At 44.5% G+C, this 17,354-nt stretch overlaps 1 protein-coding gene across 2 annotated transcripts in view; it reads right to left on the reverse strand.

The window, feature by feature from the left end:
• Positions 1-17,354, reverse strand: part of MTHFD1L (methylenetetrahydrofolate dehydrogenase (NADP+ dependent) 1 like) — a 235,102-nt gene that overhangs the window by 75,789 nt on the left and 141,959 nt on the right. For both annotated transcript variants that reach the window (XM_030929150.1, XM_030929149.1), the window contains exons 21-24: positions 15,486-15,625; positions 11,343-11,384; positions 10,184-10,284; positions 9,448-9,625 (exon numbers count right to left, since the gene is read on the reverse strand). In XM_030929150.1, coding sequence (XP_030785010.1) covers positions 9,448-9,625; positions 10,184-10,284; positions 11,343-11,384; positions 15,486-15,625 — 461 coding nt within the window. The remainder of the gene's footprint in view (positions 1-9,447; positions 9,626-10,183; positions 10,285-11,342; positions 11,385-15,485; positions 15,626-17,354) is intronic.

Genomic DNA, 17,354 nt, shown 5'->3' on the forward strand with positions numbered 1-17,354 from the left:
CATTTCTCCACATGAAATAGTAAGAAATCCACATGGGTAATATTTTATTACTCTCAAATAGAACAGTGAAGCAATGCCAAAAAACGGAATATATGGGAATAAGTGATTTTAAAGATCGCATCTCACCCAAAAGAGGGGAAAGAGCTGACTGGTTCGAGCACTCTGCTGGACCTAGGAACACTCATGTACAGTGTTTTGTTTTGTTTTCTTTGAGACAGAGTCTTGTTCTGTTGCCCAGGCTCAAAAAAAAAAAAAAAAAAAAAAAAAAAAACCAAACCAGGCCGGGCACGATAGTGTGCAGTGGCATGTTCTCGGCCCACTGCAACCTCCACCTGCCAGGTTCAAGTGATTCTTGGGCCTTAGTCTCCAGAGTAGCTGGAATTACAGGCATGTGCCAGGATGCCCAGCTCATTTTTGTATTTTTATTACAGATGGGGTTTCGCCACGTTGGCCAGGCTGGTCTCCAACTCCTGACTTCAAGTGATCTGCTCGCCTCAGCCTCCCAAAGGATTGGGATTACAGGAGGGAGCCATTGTGCCTGGCCGGTTTTTTTTTTTTTTTTTTTTTTTTTTTGAGCCTGGCTCCGTTGCTCGGGTCGGAATGCAGTGGGGGTGATCTTGGCTCACTGCAACCTCTGCCTCCCAGGCTCAAGCGATCCTCCCACCTCAGCCTCCTAAGTAGCTGAGAATATGGGGCATGTGCCACTATGCCTGGCTAATTTTTAAAATATTTTTAGTAGAGACAGGATCTGCCATGTCACCCAGGTTAGTCTTGAACTCCTAGATTCAAGCGATCCTCCTACCTTGGCCTCCCTAAATGCTAGGATTACAGGCATGAGCCACCGTGCCTGGCCATGCAGTGTTCTCATGATGCAGCTGCTCATTCCTCTTCTACAAATCTGACTTAGGAACATCGATGTGTTGTAAGAGCAAAATGAATGAACACAGGTGCAACACTGGTTCCGTGTTCACGTTCAAGGAGCCCTTGTACTTTACTCAAAACACCACCCCCTCAACCTCCGAGAGACTAGGGAGACTGGAAGCCTGTGCTGTTTGAGTGTTTTTTTTCCCTAAACCCTAAGGTCGTAGTTTTCTCTCTCTCTTAAGTGGTCCATTAGTGTGGTACCTTAATGTTTGTTCCTGTGATCGTATTTAATGTTCCTCATGAGCTTGCTTTTAGATGAGAAAGTGGACACTCTCCATTGCAATGGTCTCATCTGATCTAAATTTAAGTCAGAAAGCCTGGGGAGGGATGGAGTGAGTAGTAGAAGGCAGCTGGCCAACATGTATTGTGACTTTGATAGTTCATCATTTTACCTTCTCTCATAATTTCAGATGAAATAATGCATTTCTAGAAACTTCCATCATAGTGACAATCATTTTGCATGCTAGAAGACAGCTTTCAATGACACTACAGGGATTCTTGTGACATGTGCAAGTGTATTAAACACAGGCCACTGTTTTTTTCTCATTGTGTGCTATTTCAACCATCGAGGAAAGAAAGCTGGGGCAGGCTTTGCCAGAATCACACAGGGATGAGTGGGATGCTTTGAGAAGGTGGAGCCTGTGCTCACGACAGGTGCAGATCCCTCGAAACTGTCTCACACAGCTGAACGATGTGCCTGGCAGGCTGGGAGGTGGGTTATATACTGCAGGCCAGCAGAGGTTTCATAGAGAACCTAGAAGCCAGTGTTGGAGAAGCATCTAGATTTGAGAGGGATCTAAGTGTTTACAGAAGGTCTGGTCAAGCAGGAGGTATCTAGGGCTGGGTGCAGTGGCTCATGCCTGCAATCCCAGCACTTTGGGAGGCTGAGGCAGGCAGATCACTTGAGGTCAGGAGTTTGAGACCAGCCCAGCCAACATGGTGAAACCCTGCCTCTACTACAAATACAAAAATTTGCTGGGCGTGGTGCCCCACGCCTGTAATCCCAGCTACTAAGGAGGCTGAGGCAGGAGAATCGTTTGAAACCGGGAGGTGGAGGCTGCAGTGAGTTGAGATTTCGCCAGTGCACTCCACCCTGGGTGACAGAGTCAGACTCTGCCAAAAAAAAAAAAAAAAAACCAAACATAAAGGAAGCAGGAGGTATCTGGAAATTTGGGGTTGGATCATGGAAAGGAGGCCAGGGGATAAGAGGTTTATGGGAGGCTTGTTGAAGCCGTTCACATTGGATGATCAAAGGTTGTTTAAAGGCAACTCAATCATAATTAAGAAAGCAGAATATTAAAGAGCATGGGGGGAGAAACAGGAGAAACAGGGGGGAGATACATAGCTGACTGGAAAATGTAAGGACCAGCTTTCCACAGAACACTCCAAACATTCTAATGCACAACAAGAGGAGAAGAGAGCGCTGAAGAAAGGGCTATGGGCTCAGGCTGAGATGGGAGGGAGAGCCAGAGGAGGTCAAAGGCCCTGAGGGGGAGACAGCTTTTCCAGGGACAAAGACAACCAAAAGAAGGGACAGCCTTTCAACCTAGAGTGTGTTTCTTCCTTCTAATTACTGTGAAATGTAAAAGGCAACAGAGATGTGCATCAATACCTTTTAAGTTTTAAGATCCTATTAATTAAACCCTATATGTACAATGTGAATGTACTTAATGCCACAGACTATACATGTAAAAATGATTAAAGGGGAATTTGTATGTTATACATATTTTACCACAATGGAAGATCCCCCACTGTATATCCACAGATATGCATTTTTTAAATGTTTATTTCAATGTGGAGGCTCGGGTTGCAAATGCTCCAAGTCCATGTAAAGGATAGCTCTCACACCCCACCAACAACTGGTGTAGGTTCCAGCTGGCATTTTCAAAACATAGAAAATAATTTCTTAAGAACCAACCAGAAAAACAGTAACAACAAACATCCTGCCTTAAAAAAGACCAGCAGAGGAGGAAACACCCCTGGCCATCTGGGCAGGGAGAGTGTGAAGTTCAGAAGTCAGCAGAGCTGGCTGTGGCTCCAGGCTGTCTTCGTGGTGTGTTTTGGTCTTCATCCTGCCCCCACTGGGATCAAGAGAATGGCTTCACGCAAGGAACAGGAAAGACCTTTTAATAAAAACAAACACTATCCTGTCTTGCTGTCAAGGCTATACCTCAAAATGTTTGCAAGGCTAGAGGAAGGATACAGGGATGATTTTCAACCTTAACTCCTCATTTAACAAACAATATTCAGACTGAAGGTCAAGCTGACTTCTCAGGGTCATACCTCCTTCTATGCAAAAATGACTGACGTTTTATGGTATCACTAAGGGCTCCCAATTCTCATGGAGAAGGAAAAATGCCAATGTCTTAGTTTAGTTTAGTAGTGCTTTAGGAGACTTGGTTTCTAATTCCTGGTTTTAACTCAGTGCAAAATAAACCAATCTTGGAGTTTGGCAAAATTACCTTGAGTTACAGGAGAATTGTTGAAGGTGAATTCAGGAGGCCCACTCTTTCGAAAGTGAACATGACAGGAGGAAGAGCTAGCACTGACTGACCGCTTTCCTCCCTTTTCTTTTTTGAGACGGAGTCTCACTCTGCCACCCAGGCTGGAGTGCAGTGGCGCGATCTCAGCTCACTGCAAGCTCCACCTCCCAGGTTCACGCCGTTCTCCCTGCCTCAGCCTCCCAAGCAGCTGGGACTACAGGTGCCGCCACCATGCCCAGCTAATTTTTTGTATCTTTAGTAGAGACGGGGTTTCACCATGTTAATCAGGATGGTCTCGATCTCCTGATCTGGTGATCCACCTGCCTCGGCCTCCCAAGTGCTGGGATTACAGGCGTGAGCCTCCATGCCTGGCCTTTTTTTTTTCTTTTTGAGACAGAGTCTAACTCTGTTGCCCAAGCTGGAGGGCAGTGGTGTGATCTCAGCTCACTGCAACCTCCACCTCCCAGGTTCAAGTGATTCTCCTGCCTCAGCCTCCCGATTAGCTGGGACTACAGGCATGTAACACCATACCTGTCTAGTTTTTACATTTTTAGTAGAGACGGGGGTTTCACCATGTTTCCCAGGCTGGTCTCGAACTCCTGGCCTCAGGTGATCCACCCGCCCGGCCTTCATTGCCTGCTTTCTATGTTCTAGCATTCTACTCTGGGGCATTTCATTTGGGTCTCACAGCAACTTGGTGAAGTTGGTGTCACTGTCAGACACCATTGTACAAATGAGGATGCTGAGGCTAGAGAGATTAGTCAGTTTCCCCAAAACGCGTCCATAGTAGGAGGCCTCCTCAAGGCTTAAACTGAATTTACATGATCCCAAAGCTTTAGCCTGTTAGCTCTATGTAATATGTTCCTTCTCCTATCAAGTATCCATTTCTTATGGACAAGTCCATCACCTTCCCATCTATAATGCAGAGTTGAGCTCACACAGCAGATGGGATGTGCAGAGGCAAGCCTGGAAGAATGTATGGAGGAGGGATTTCTTAGCTAATAAAGTGTGCTTGTAGATTAGTGTTTCTTTCAGTCATCATATTTCCCTGCGTCCCTGCAGACATGGAGATATTCTATTAGTGAACGATAAAGAGATAATTGTCAAAAGTCACATTAGAAGAGGAAAATTCAAAGAGAAGATGATTTTAAGGGGGACTTTTAACAGCTTCTTAAAAGGGATTGCAATCACCCTCAAGGGTAGAGAGGAAATGAGCCACTGTAATTCAAGTTTAAACACATTCATTTTCACACAATAAAACTTCTTCTGAGCAATTAGTCTACTACACCTTAGTCCATATTTTTCAATCTTTATTCTAAATTATTCATTGCTGCCTCCACCCGGTACCATAATTAAAAGTTGCCTACTCTTGAGTGAGAAGTTACTCTGGCAAAAAGAGATGCCAAATTGTTCTCTAGACAGCAGCTGCTGCTGAAGTCAGTTTTCTATAGAGTTCAGCAGAGACTCCCAAGTCAGAAGTGCAGCCTGTTTCTCCCTTTACCTGTAAGCTCGCCATCAGGAAGTCCAGCACACTGCTGTCCGGCCGCACAGCGCCTCTGAGAGCCAGGTGTCCCACTCTCTCCAGCTGAACCACTCTCCAGTGGGGTTCTGAGACAATTTCTACTTCACACTCAAATGCAGTCATGCCCTGGACTCTAGCACTATTTTCCATTACCCTAAATCATCTCCGGTGTTTTCCTTCCACACGACTGGGGTGGAGAAAGAACAGCACACAAGATGCCACCAGTCTTGTACTGAATACATTCTTGGGGATATAAAGTCTGGGGAGACACCAAGGGGCACAAAGAAACCCAGTTTGCTTTGAGAAGCAAAGGTGGGAGAGTGCCATATGCAAAGCATTTACAGCTTCTTTCTCCTGTAGAGCAATGCCACACCTTTCTCACTGCCCAGCACCCAAGGGTTGGTTGTGAGGGTGTGGGGTTGTGGGGGAGGTAAGAAAGGGCTTCCAGAAAACCATTACTTAGTTACTAAAGTTTTACCAGGACCAACCAATGCAAGAAATCAGGGGGAAAGAAGGCTTGAGCTCCATTACTGACTGCACCAATGAATTCAGATTTTTACATGGTGACAAGACAAGACTGTAAATGGTCTTAGATGATCTAAATCTTGCCAGTGTGAGGAACATAGCTAACAGGCAGGCAGTACAAAGAGAGCCAGCAGCAGCAGCAGCTCTTTTGATGAACCGTCACGCTGCAGTAGGCTGGGAAGCTGATTATCTAACAAATAATTATGCAGCTCAAATCGAATTTCTGTTACAAGAAAAGCGAGACGTGTGTTGGCAAAGGAGGCAGGGATCCTGGCCTTTAGGTCACCTATCAAATAGAGGACTTTAGACCACATTATTATTAAACACTTTCCTCCTTTCAGAGGAGAGCTGACATTTTAGCAGCATTATCTCCATGAAGAATGGGAATTCAGAAAAAAAAAAATATTGAAATATCCGTGGAAAGGAAAAGGGTTCATCTTAGGGTTAGTGCATGTCTGAGACAGCATAACTCAGAAGCATTTCTTCTGATTACTGACCTCTTTTTCACCTGGGCTGTTTTCCTTGAAAAGAGCCACACTTCATGAAATCATTCATGAAAATAACTGCTTTTGCTACGTAGAGTTGGGTGGTTCATGATCAGACGGAAGATGGTCTGAGGCACACTCACAGCAGGATCTAGGGGTGACTCTCCCCACAGTGGTTTATGTAGAAAGGCCCTGGCATGTGTCAAGGGTTGTAGGCACCCTGGCGAGCCTTACCCAGGACCAAGGAACAGGAACCCAGGGTCCCCTTGGCCACCCGCCATCTGAGTTGGCTTCAATGCCTGACTTGCCCACAGCAGGGCTACATCTATTTTGCGCTGAACATCTCTAGGTCTGAGAACTCAAACTTCCAACTGGAACATTTTTCTTTTCACTCATCCAAAATCTTCTCTCTCAATTGATCTCTACCACCTCTGTAGTCCAGAATATTCTAGTTCCTCATTCACAAAATGGCCTCATAAAAATGACAAACCTTTTCTGAGCTAGCCTCCAATTCATTCCCTGTGTCCTTCCTTCCATAAACACTGACTGCGTGCTGGTGACGATGTCCCCTGTGTGGCATGGAGTCTATGCCTGTGCCCATCACTGTCACCCTTCCTCTTCACGAGGGTCACTCAGTCACTGTCCCCTTTAACTATGTCTCCCCCCAGACCTCCAATACACACACACTTTTGAGCATAGTACTTAGCTCTGAAGAACAGAGCAGGATGATGAGCTCAACCATCTGGACATTCTTTCTCCTAGCTCTGCCTCTTCCTAGCTATGGGACACTGAGCAGCTGACTTAGTTTCTTTGTGCTTTAGTTTTCTTATCCGTAAAATGGGAAGATATCACCAGTTCTCACCTAAGAGGGATGTTAGGACCACAGAGGTGAACATGTGCAAAGCGCCCATATACCTGGCACACAAACAACTCCTTAAAAGCAGGAGCTGTGGTAATATTAAATATTGATACATCAGCCCCACGCTCTCACCACGGTGATTCCAGGCTTATCAACAACGCTGCTAAGCTCTTGCTTCACTGATTTCTTCTTCAACTTATGCTATTGATTTATGCCACTGAACAGGAAAGAAGAGTGACACACCAAGAGAATATGTGAGGGATGAAGGAACAGGAGAAGCAGCAACCAGTTTGAAGCCTGGGTGCCCCGCAATCACATACCACCCCTGAAGACAAATCCATCAGCCAGAACCAGAGCCACAAAATTCAGAATGGAGATGTCAGAGGGCTGCAAAGACAGACAATCTGAGGAGGAGAGTGAGCCCTGGGAAGCTCAGGTCTGACTGAACCATCAACATGTGCTTAAAAATATCCTAGAGGACCCAGCAATCCCACTTCTGGGAATACATTTCCAATTGAATTGAAAACACAGTATTGAAGGGATATTTGTACATATGCCATAAACATGCATGCCCATACAGCATTACTTATAATAGCGGAGAGGGGGAGCTCAAGTGTCCATCCACAGATGGATGAAGAAACAAAATGTGGGATATCCAAAGAATGGGAGTGTATTCAGCCCGAAAAAGAAAGAAAATTCTGGCCGGGAGTGGTGGCTCACACCTGTAATCCCAGCACTTTGGGAGGCTGAGGCGGGTGGATCACGAGGTCAGGAGTTCGAGACCAGCCTGACCAACAAGGTGAAGCCCTGTCTCTGCTAAAAATACAAAAAATAGCCAGGTGTGGTGGTGCATGCCTATAATTCCAACTACTCGGGAGGCTGAGGCAGGAGAATCGCTTGAACCTGAGAACAGAAGGTTGCGGTGAGCTGAGATGGTGCCATTGCACTCCAGCCTGGGCAACAAAAGCGAAACTCTATCTCAAAAAAAAAAAAAAAAAAAAAAAGAAATTCTGACATGCTACAACATGCATGCACATTATGCTAAGTGAAATAAGCCAGCCACAGTATGATGCTACTTACATGAGGACCCTAGAGTTGTTACATTCATAGAAACGAAGGAGAATGGTGGCTGGCAGGGGCTGTGGGGAGGGGCATGGGGAGTTGTTCAGTGGGTACAGTTTCAGTTTTGCAAGATGAAAAGCGTTCTGGAGATTGGCTGCACAACAATGTGAATGTACTTAACACTACTGATGTGCACTTAAAAATGGTTAAGATGGGCTGGGCGCGGTGGCTCACGCCTGTAATCCCAGCACTCTGGGAGGCCGAGGCGAGCGGACTGCCGGAGCTCAGGAGTTCAAGACCAGCCTGGGCAACATGGTGAAACCCCAACTCTACTAAAATGAAAAAGAAATTAGCCGGGCATGGCGGCGTGTGCCTGCATTCCCAGCTACTCGGGAGGCTGAGGCAGAAGAATTGCTTGAACCTGGGAGGCGGAGGTTGCAGTGAGCTGAGATCACGCCACTGTACTCCAGCCTGGGCAACAGAGTAAAGTTCTGTCTCCAAAAAAAAAAAAAAAAAAAAGGCTAAGATAGTAAATTTTGTTATATATATTTTACCACAATGAAAAAATATATGTATATATACACACACACACTAGATTATAGTTCAATAAAACCACAAGAGAAAAGAACCATAACAGAAATGAACAAGCAGAGGCCAGGTGTGGTGGCTCATGCCTGTAATCCCAGCACTTTGGGAGGCCGAGGCAGGTGAACCATGAGGTCAGGAGTTCGAGACCAGCCTGTCCTAGATGGTGAAACCCCAACTCTACTAAAAATACAAAAAATTAGCCGGGCGTGGTGGCAGGTGTCTGTAATCCCAGCTACTCAGGAGGTTGAGGCAGAGAATTGCTTGAACCTGGGAGGCAGAGGTTGCAGTGAGCCAAGATTGCGCCACTGTACTCCAGCCTGAGCAACAGAGTAAGACTCTGTCTCAAAAAAAAAAAAAAGAGAAACGAACAAGAAAAATACCTCCCATGGTTTCCCAAGCCTCGCGAAATTGCTCTTGTTCCTGTGCAACTCCTGAAGGTGTCAGCTGTCAAATCCTGTTCACTAAAGTACCTCTTCACTTAGGCCTGCGATTTGGGAGTCTTCAAAAGCACAGGCTTTGGGACAAGGAGCTAGGGTCTGCACTTGGAAATGTGACTTTGTGGCTTAAACTCTTCTACCTTCTTGTTTGTTTGTTTAAGACAGGGTCTCACTCTGTCACCCAGGCTGGAGTGCAGTGGTGTGATCTCGATCTTGGCTCACTGCAGCCTCCACCTCCTGGGTTCAAGCAGTTCTCCCACCTCAGCCTCCTGAGTAGTGTAGCTGGGATTACAGGCGCCCGCCACCATGCCCACCTAATTTTTGTATTTTTAGTAGAGATGGGGTTTCTCTATGTTGGCCAGGCCCATCTCGCACTCCTGACCTCAAGTGATCTGCCCGCCCTAGCCTCCCAAAGTGCTGGGATTACAGGCGTGAGCCACTGCACCCAGCCTACACTCTTCTATCTTTAGTTTGCTTATCTGCAGGGTTGTGGTGACAACTGAATGGGACAATCCATGCTAAGGTGTAAGAAATGTGAGCCACTGTTTTTACTAGATCTTACCTGAACATCATACAGGAATTGGAATCGGCTTCTTTTACTCGCAGCCTCTCTCACAGCCCGAGCCAAGTCCACCGACCCCTTTCCACCAACCGACCAGTGATAGCAGGGGACTGCATCAAAGGCACCAGCCCGCTTTGCAAGCTCACACACCAAGTCAACCTCAGCGCGGGTGTCGGTCCTAGTGAAGAAAATGTTTGTGGTTTTGCATCTGTATCCATTTAGCGATGTTTTGAAAGAAAGACTAACCATTTATACAGAACTTCGCTCCCTAACACTGAATACATTTTAAACATCAAAAGTGGTCACATCGTGTTTAAATAAATCAGACTTAAAGAAAAGCATGGAAAAAAAAAATCCTCTCCAAAGTGACTCAAATATTTCAAGTTGTTAAGGGCGTTATCAAGAAAATTCCATAACATATCCCTTTGATCACTCACAGTTTGTTTCAGACAAAAATGCTGGGTAGAATTACAAAAAAAAAAAAAAAAGCCAAGGAGATAGTAACTCACTATATATAAATTTCACTTCCTTAATAACATTGTGAGAACACATTTGCTAAAATGAAACCAAACCAAATAAACAAACAGAAAGAACTGGGTATTTCTGTATACTTTTAGATGAAGCAAATACTAAATTCTAAAAAATTTTAGAAAGACCAAATACCCCAAGACACAAATATCGTTCACAGGGTGGCCTAGTGATAATGCCCACATTTAAAGGAGGAGGCCGGACTTACTTGAAGACATTCAGAGCCACCACAACGGGAACCCCAAAGAGCTGAGCGATCTGAATTTGCTTTTGGAGGTTACAGCAGCCATCTGCCACCAGCTGGATGTTCTGTAAAAAAGAAAAAAGCAAAACCCAGACCCCTGTGTATTGCCTCCCACCAAACCTGCCAAGCTAAACTGGCAGCACCTCTCTGGCAGGATTTGTGACATCTTTTTTCATTTTTTCCTCCAAGAAAGATGGCTGCAAGAATAAGGAGGTTCGTCTGCAAAAAAATTTCTAAAATGATTCTGGGTCCAATGGCATATGCGTGGGTCTGAAGCCTGGCAGCTCATACTGCTGCGGACAGGCTGCAGGGTCTAGGCAATGTGCCTATGCTCTGCAGGTTGGGGTCTGACAGGCACAAGGCCCCAGGTGGGTGAGGAGCTCTGGCCAGGTATTCCTGGCTCAGATCCCTGGCGCCACCTGTAGGAGCTACGAGGTACTGCTGCCAGTAAATCAAAGTCTATTTACAGGAAAGTGTAAGCCACTCCTGTAAGTCATAAAGCCAACTGTGTATAGACCTTCCATGACAAAAGAATACAGAACTGTAAACTTCATATTTGTTTCTGACCTGGAGACCTTGAGTTCCTGCTCTGATGGCTGTCCTGGGGGTAGACAATAGTAGAAAAAGCCTATATCCATCTTTTCTTGATATTTAAGAGTTAATTGAATGCATTTTATCCTTTCACCCCACCCATTTCCTCTTGGATTCTTAGAACAGCATTTTTCTTTTATTTTTTTTGAGACAGAGTCTTGCTCTGTCATCCAGGCTGGAGTACAGTGGTGTGATCGCAGCTCACTGCAACCTCCGCCTCCCAGGTTCAAGCAATTCTCGTGCTGGGACTACAGGCGTGCGCTACCATGCCTGGCTAATTTTTGTATTTTTAGTAGAAATGAGGTTTTGCCATGTTGGCCATGGGTTTTGCCTGGCTGGTCTTGAACTCCTGGCCTCATGTGATCCGGCCGCCTTGGCCTCCCCAAATGCTGAAATTACAGGTGTGAGTCGCTGCGCCAGCCAGAACAGCACTTTTCTAAGGGATCACTGAAGGATGGCTCATTCACTGAAAGCCAACGAGTCACCGGATTTGAGAGATTCTTCACGTAAGTGTCTAAACAGCTCCTCTTACCTCCTCTGTATATTCTTTCTTAAGAGGAACACCAGCGGTTACCTGAAATAAGGAGAGAAAACATGAAGAATAATCCTATAAAAATGTTTACACAACTGATCTGAAAGAAAGACCAACACAATCACATTCAGTTTTTAGAAAGGTACCCCTACATTTTGTGTTTTTAAAACAGTAGCTGGCAGCACTAGCTGAACCTAAACTCTTGTGGGAAGCTCTTCGAAAACACTGATCCCTGGGCTCCACCCAGACCAATGAAAGCAGAAGTTCTGGGAAGGAAGGCTGGCATCAGTAATGTTTAAAATCTCCCTGGATGATTCTAATTTGAGCCAATGGAACAGTATGAAACTTCTCAAACATTGGTTCAAATTAGAACATAAAACTAATGATATGTTTAATACCTGATTTATACAGAGTACATCACCATTTGAAATCATTTTACGGTAACTGCCACAAAGCTCTGTTGTCCAGGCTGGAGGGCAGTGCATGATCACAGCTCACTGTAGTCTCAAACTCCAGGGCTCAAGTGATCCTCCTGCCTCAGCCTCCCCAGTAGCTAGGAATATAGGTGTATACCACCACACCCAGATAATTTTTTATTATTTTGTAGAGACAAGGTCTCGCTATGTTCCCCAGGCTGGTCTCAAACTCTTGGGCTCAAACAGTCCTCCCACCCCGGCCTCCCACAGTGCTGGCATTACAGGTGTGATCCACTGTGCCCGGCCTCGTGGTTAATCTTATGTGTCAACTTTGCTGGGCCAGAGGGTACCCATTATTTGTTCAAACATTATTTTGAGTGTTTCTGTGATGGTGTCTATGATGAAATTAACATGGAAATCAGCAGCCTTTGAGTAAGCAGCTTGCCCTACATAATGTGGCTTGGTCTCAGCTGATCAGTCAAAGGCCTTTTTGAGTATAACAAAAAGACCGGCCTCCCCTGAATGCAGGAGAATTCTCCAGCAGACTGCTGCCTTCACACCGCACTAGCACCACTGGCTCTCCGGGGTCTTCAGCTTGCCGGCCCACAGTGCAGAGTTTGGACTTGCCAGCTTCTGTAATCACGTGACCCAATTCCTTAGAATAAATATCTTTCTCTCTCTATACACACATCCTATTGATTCTATGTGTGAATAACCGTGATTCATACAATGGTTAGTTTAAGGAACTAATTGTGGAAGAATCTGTGGATCCCAAAGCATAGCCGAATATTAGCTGTTGGATTGCACAGGGAATGGCTGAGCACTTTGGGGGACAGCATGTGAGTTTAAAATGACCGAGGCTAAAATGGGCAAATTCAAGGGCCATAAGGTTTTCCACTGTACAAATTATGGAAAAAAAACAAGCTGAATAAACATAAGAGGCAGCCATGGTTATTTGTGTAATGATCAAAAGGAAGTCGATCCCAGCACAGTATCTGTAGCAAAAAAGAAAAAGAAAAAAAGAAAACAGAAGTAGAAATGAATAATCATGGCTCAAAAATACAGAGCTATTCAATAAGAAGGAAAGACACCGAGACGAGCACCATGGAACAGAGGATTAAGAGGATGAAAGTTCATTTATCTTGCCATTATTGAAAACACTCCCTGCATACAGACTATGCCAGACACTTGGAACATACCAATTAATAAGACATGGTCCCTAAACTCAAGGAATTAAGAATTATATAGGGAGACACAGAGCAAGGCATTCATGAAACAATATGAGGCAGAAGGTACTACCGGAGCCCAGGAGAGGGATGCTTAGCTTCACCTGCCTTTTGTTTGTTTGTTTGTTTGTTGTTGTTGTTGTTGAGACAGAGTTTCGTTCTTGTCACCCAGGCTGGAGTGCAATGGTGCGATCTGAGATCACTGCAGCCTCCACCTCCCGAGTTCAAGTGATTCTTTCGCCTCAGCCTCCCGAGTAGTGGGGATGATAGCTGCCCGCCACCACTGGTCTCGAACTCCTCAGGTGATCCACCTGCCTCAGCCTCCCAAAGTGCTGGAATTATAGGCGTGAGCCACCGCGTCTGGCTGGTTCCCACCTTTTCTTATCCTCCAACCATAGCTGTGCCTACTAACCCTATTCCTTGTTACCACGATCCCTGGCTGAGAACCATGACATTAAGCAGGAGTGGAAGAGACACAAAGGATTAATGTGGCACAAAAGTGCAACCACTGAAAAACAGAGCATATATGTTAAGATGAATGAAATAGGATTGTAAAGCATGTAGAGAATTTTTACAGCACAGAGACCAGAGTCTGGAAAACTATGGGACTGGCGTTGGGAGACCCGGACTGTAGATCTGATCAGTCCCTGAAATAGATGTGAGATATCACACAAGCCACTGGGTCTCTCTGTGCCTCAGAGATTTTCTCTTTATAAAGACTGAATGAGATCAGACAATCTCTAAGCCCTTTCCATAATTTTCAGGGTGGCAGGGCAGGGAGGGAGAATTCCAAATGCATCCTACATGGGCAGAAGTAGTTTTTGAAAACAGAAGTTGTTATGCAGACTCAAATTCTAAAATCCAGGAAGAACTGTAGCAACAAGGAGTGTTTTCAGTAAAGTCAGAATTCTTTATGATTTACTACTTTTAATCTGTATTATATCATTCTTGCATTTGAAATGATGATGAGCCCGGCACGGTGGCTCACGCCTATAATCCCAGCACTTTGGGAGGCCAAGGCGGGCAGATCATGAGGTCAGGAGATCGAGACCATCCTGGCTAACACAGTGAAACCCCGTCTCTACTGAAAATACAAAACATTAGCCGGGCGTGGTGGTGCGCGCCTGTAGTCCCAGCTACTCAGAGGCTGAGGCAGGAGAAGGGTGTAAAAACCTGAGAGGCGGAGCTTGCAGTGAGCTGAGATCGCGCCACTGTACTCCAGCCTGGGCGACAGAGCGAGACTCTGTCTCAAAAAAAAAAAAAAAAAAAAAAAAAGAAATGATGATGAAGCTTTAGGCAAAAATGAAATGAAGTGCTTAAGTGTCGGGTACTAGAAATGGATTTGGATTTAGAACATTTCTGCCCTTCATTAACATCCAGCTCTGCATGGTGGACATAGTAGATTCAGATCTGAAGTGCTCGGCACTCTGCTGGCCTGCTGACATTGTCCACATTCCCTAAGCCTATCAAACCTCAGCTTCCTTATCTGTAAAATGGTATAAAAATAATGTCCACTTCTCCCAGGACAAAGAATTGCTTTACAGCGTTTCATGATGGCAAACCCGCTTCTTGTTTTGACTATGTAATAATCACTGAATACATGACTTTTGTCACATACACAGTACAGTATGCCAATTAAGAAATCAGACTTGGCAGTTCGTCTTATATGTGAATATTATAATGACAGAGAAATTTTATTTTATTTTATTTCAAAATGATTAATCAGTATAAAATGTCTTATTCTACACTTTGAAATTCCTAAAAATGAAACAAACGAACAACAAACAAACAAACAAAAAAAAAACAAACCCCCAAAATCTATGCACAGGTTTTCTGCAGAAAGGAATATATTTCCTTTATAATGTCTGCAATTGCTATACATATTAGGATAGGTAAATATCAAAAGTCTTTAAAGAAGTTAAAATTGAATTTGTGTTTTCCAAGCAAAGCTCTCTTAGAAACAATCCTGTATTATAACAGAGTTGTGAGAAGAAATCATAATAAACAGAAAGAGAAGGAAAATAGTTTTAGATGAAATCTGATGAGTTGTAGCATCAGTGAACCGAAAAACTATCTGTACAAACAATGAAAAATCTCAGTCATCAAAGAACTCACTCTAATCCTCATGTTCTTCGTTCAGGGACAAGAGCCTCTAGCCCCCCATTACCATATGGTTATACAATCTTGGCCTGAGTATCAGATGTGAAGCTTAAGGTTAAAAAGTGGTTGCATTATGCTCCTTTCCAAAATGTTGTTTAGGAAAGAACTGTGGGTGTTACTGTTTACTCGAACTTACTAAACTCAAAGTGCCCTATGGTGGCGTTGGAAAAAAAAAAGAGTTTTAGATGTCCACAAAGGAGGTCTACAGGAAAAAAAAAAGTTCTAGAAAAAATACTCTAGAAAACTATAGTCATTAAACAGGCAGGAATTATTCAAATGCTCAATTCTGTTTTAACATAACGAAATTTCTTTGGTATTAGGAAGGCGATGTGGGCACTTACACTTGGCCCACCTCCATGCATCTTCAGAGCTCGCACCGTTGCCACCAACACAACCACGTTGGGCACCAAGCCGGAAGCTCGGCACTTGATGTTGAAGAATTTCTCCATTCCGATGTCAGCACCAAAGCCAGCTTCAGTCACTGTGGGGAAGCAAGTGGAATATGTGCTATTATCTTCTAAAAACAAAAGTAGGTTTTGGCAAACACCACTATGATTCGAGCTCAAAGGATAGCTTCCATTCCTTTTGTTTACCAACACAAAGGTGAACGGATTTCCCCACTGTCATAGAAAGGTTCTTCATTCTCTGCCCTAAAGAGACTGCACCCTTCTCCGCTTCACGCCACCAGGCCTGAGGGATTCCTTGTGATGACAAGGCCAAGACTTTTCTTCCAATAGCAAAGCTCACAGCTAAGCTTTTTTTTTTTTTTTTTTTGAGACGGAGTCTTGCCCTGTCGCCCAGGCTGGAGTACAGTACAGTGGCGTGATCTCGGTTCACTGCAACCTCCGCCTCCCGGGTACAAGCGATTCTCCTGCCTCAGCCTCCTGAGTAGCTGGGACTACAGGTGTGTGCCACCACACCCGGCTAATTTTTTTCTTTTATTTTTAGTAGATATGGGGTTTCACCATGTTGGCCAGGTTGGTCTCAAACTCCTGACTCTTGTGATCCAACCGCCTCCCTCCCAAAGTGCTGGGATTACAGGCGTTGAGCCAAGGCGCCCGGCCAGTGAAGCTTTTCTTCATACAGATGGAGATTTTTAACTTTGTAATCAGGTTCCAAATTGTATCAAAGGGTAATGAGAGTGTGATTACAATAGAAGATGCTTTCTTACTCTTTTATTTTATTTTATTTTTTTTGAGTTGGAGTTTCGCTCTTGTCCCCTAGGCTGGAGTGCAATGGCGCGATCTCGGCTCACTGCAACCTCCACCTCCCGGGTTCAAGCGATTCTGCTTCAGCCTCCCAAGTAGCTGGGATTACAGGAGCCCACCACCATGCCTGGCTAATTTTTTTTGTATTGTTAGTAGAGATGAGTTTTCACCATGTTGGCCAGGCTTGTCTCAAACTCCTGACCTCAGGTGATCCGCCCACCTCGGCCTCCCAAAGTGCTGGGACCGCGTCCAGTCCTTTCTTACTCTTTATATTAAGAATAATTTATTTTTAGTGCTACCCAGTCATTTCTGTTAACTGACAATTTTCAAGTTAGTTGAAGAGCATAAGGATACTGATGATCAATCTGGATACGAGACAGCAGCTTTATTAGAGAAACACCAGAAAACACTCATTTCTAGTCTCCACCCCTCAGTTGCTAGAAAAGGTCACAGCTGCCTTTCGAGAAAGCGAGACACTGGGTCAGCAGCATCTTCTTCATACACAGAGAGCTCTAGGGCCTTGCTACTCAATGCGTGGTTCACTATCAACAGCATCAGCGGTTCCTGAGAGCCTCTAAGAAATGTGGGATCTTGGGCTCCGCATAAAGTTTACAGAGTCAGAATCACATTGTTACAAGATCCCCAGGGGAGATGAATGTCCATGAAAATCTGGGAAGCAAACCACTCTAGGAAGGGAATACTACTGATTTAAGAAAAAGTAAATGTTTATGAAATACATACTTACACGCTCATAGTACGACCAGTACACAGATAGGAATTGGTGGGAGAAAAATTGACTAAGATATTAGAAACATTTAACATGATCAGTTTCCTTGCTGTACTACAAACTTTCAAAATTTACAATTATAAGTGGCATCTTATAATTTTGTAAAGTTGCTGTAGCAAGATTTACAAAATTGTTCCCCCTGTTACGGAACATTTGGGTTGTTTCCAATATAAACAATGCTGTACTGAAAACATCTGTGCCTATGTGCTTTAATC

Source organism: Rhinopithecus roxellana, chromosome 4 (genome assembly GCF_007565055.1).
Source record: "Rhinopithecus roxellana isolate Shanxi Qingling chromosome 4, ASM756505v1, whole genome shotgun sequence".
Taxonomy (NCBI): Eukaryota; Metazoa; Chordata; class Mammalia; order Primates; family Cercopithecidae; genus Rhinopithecus; species Rhinopithecus roxellana.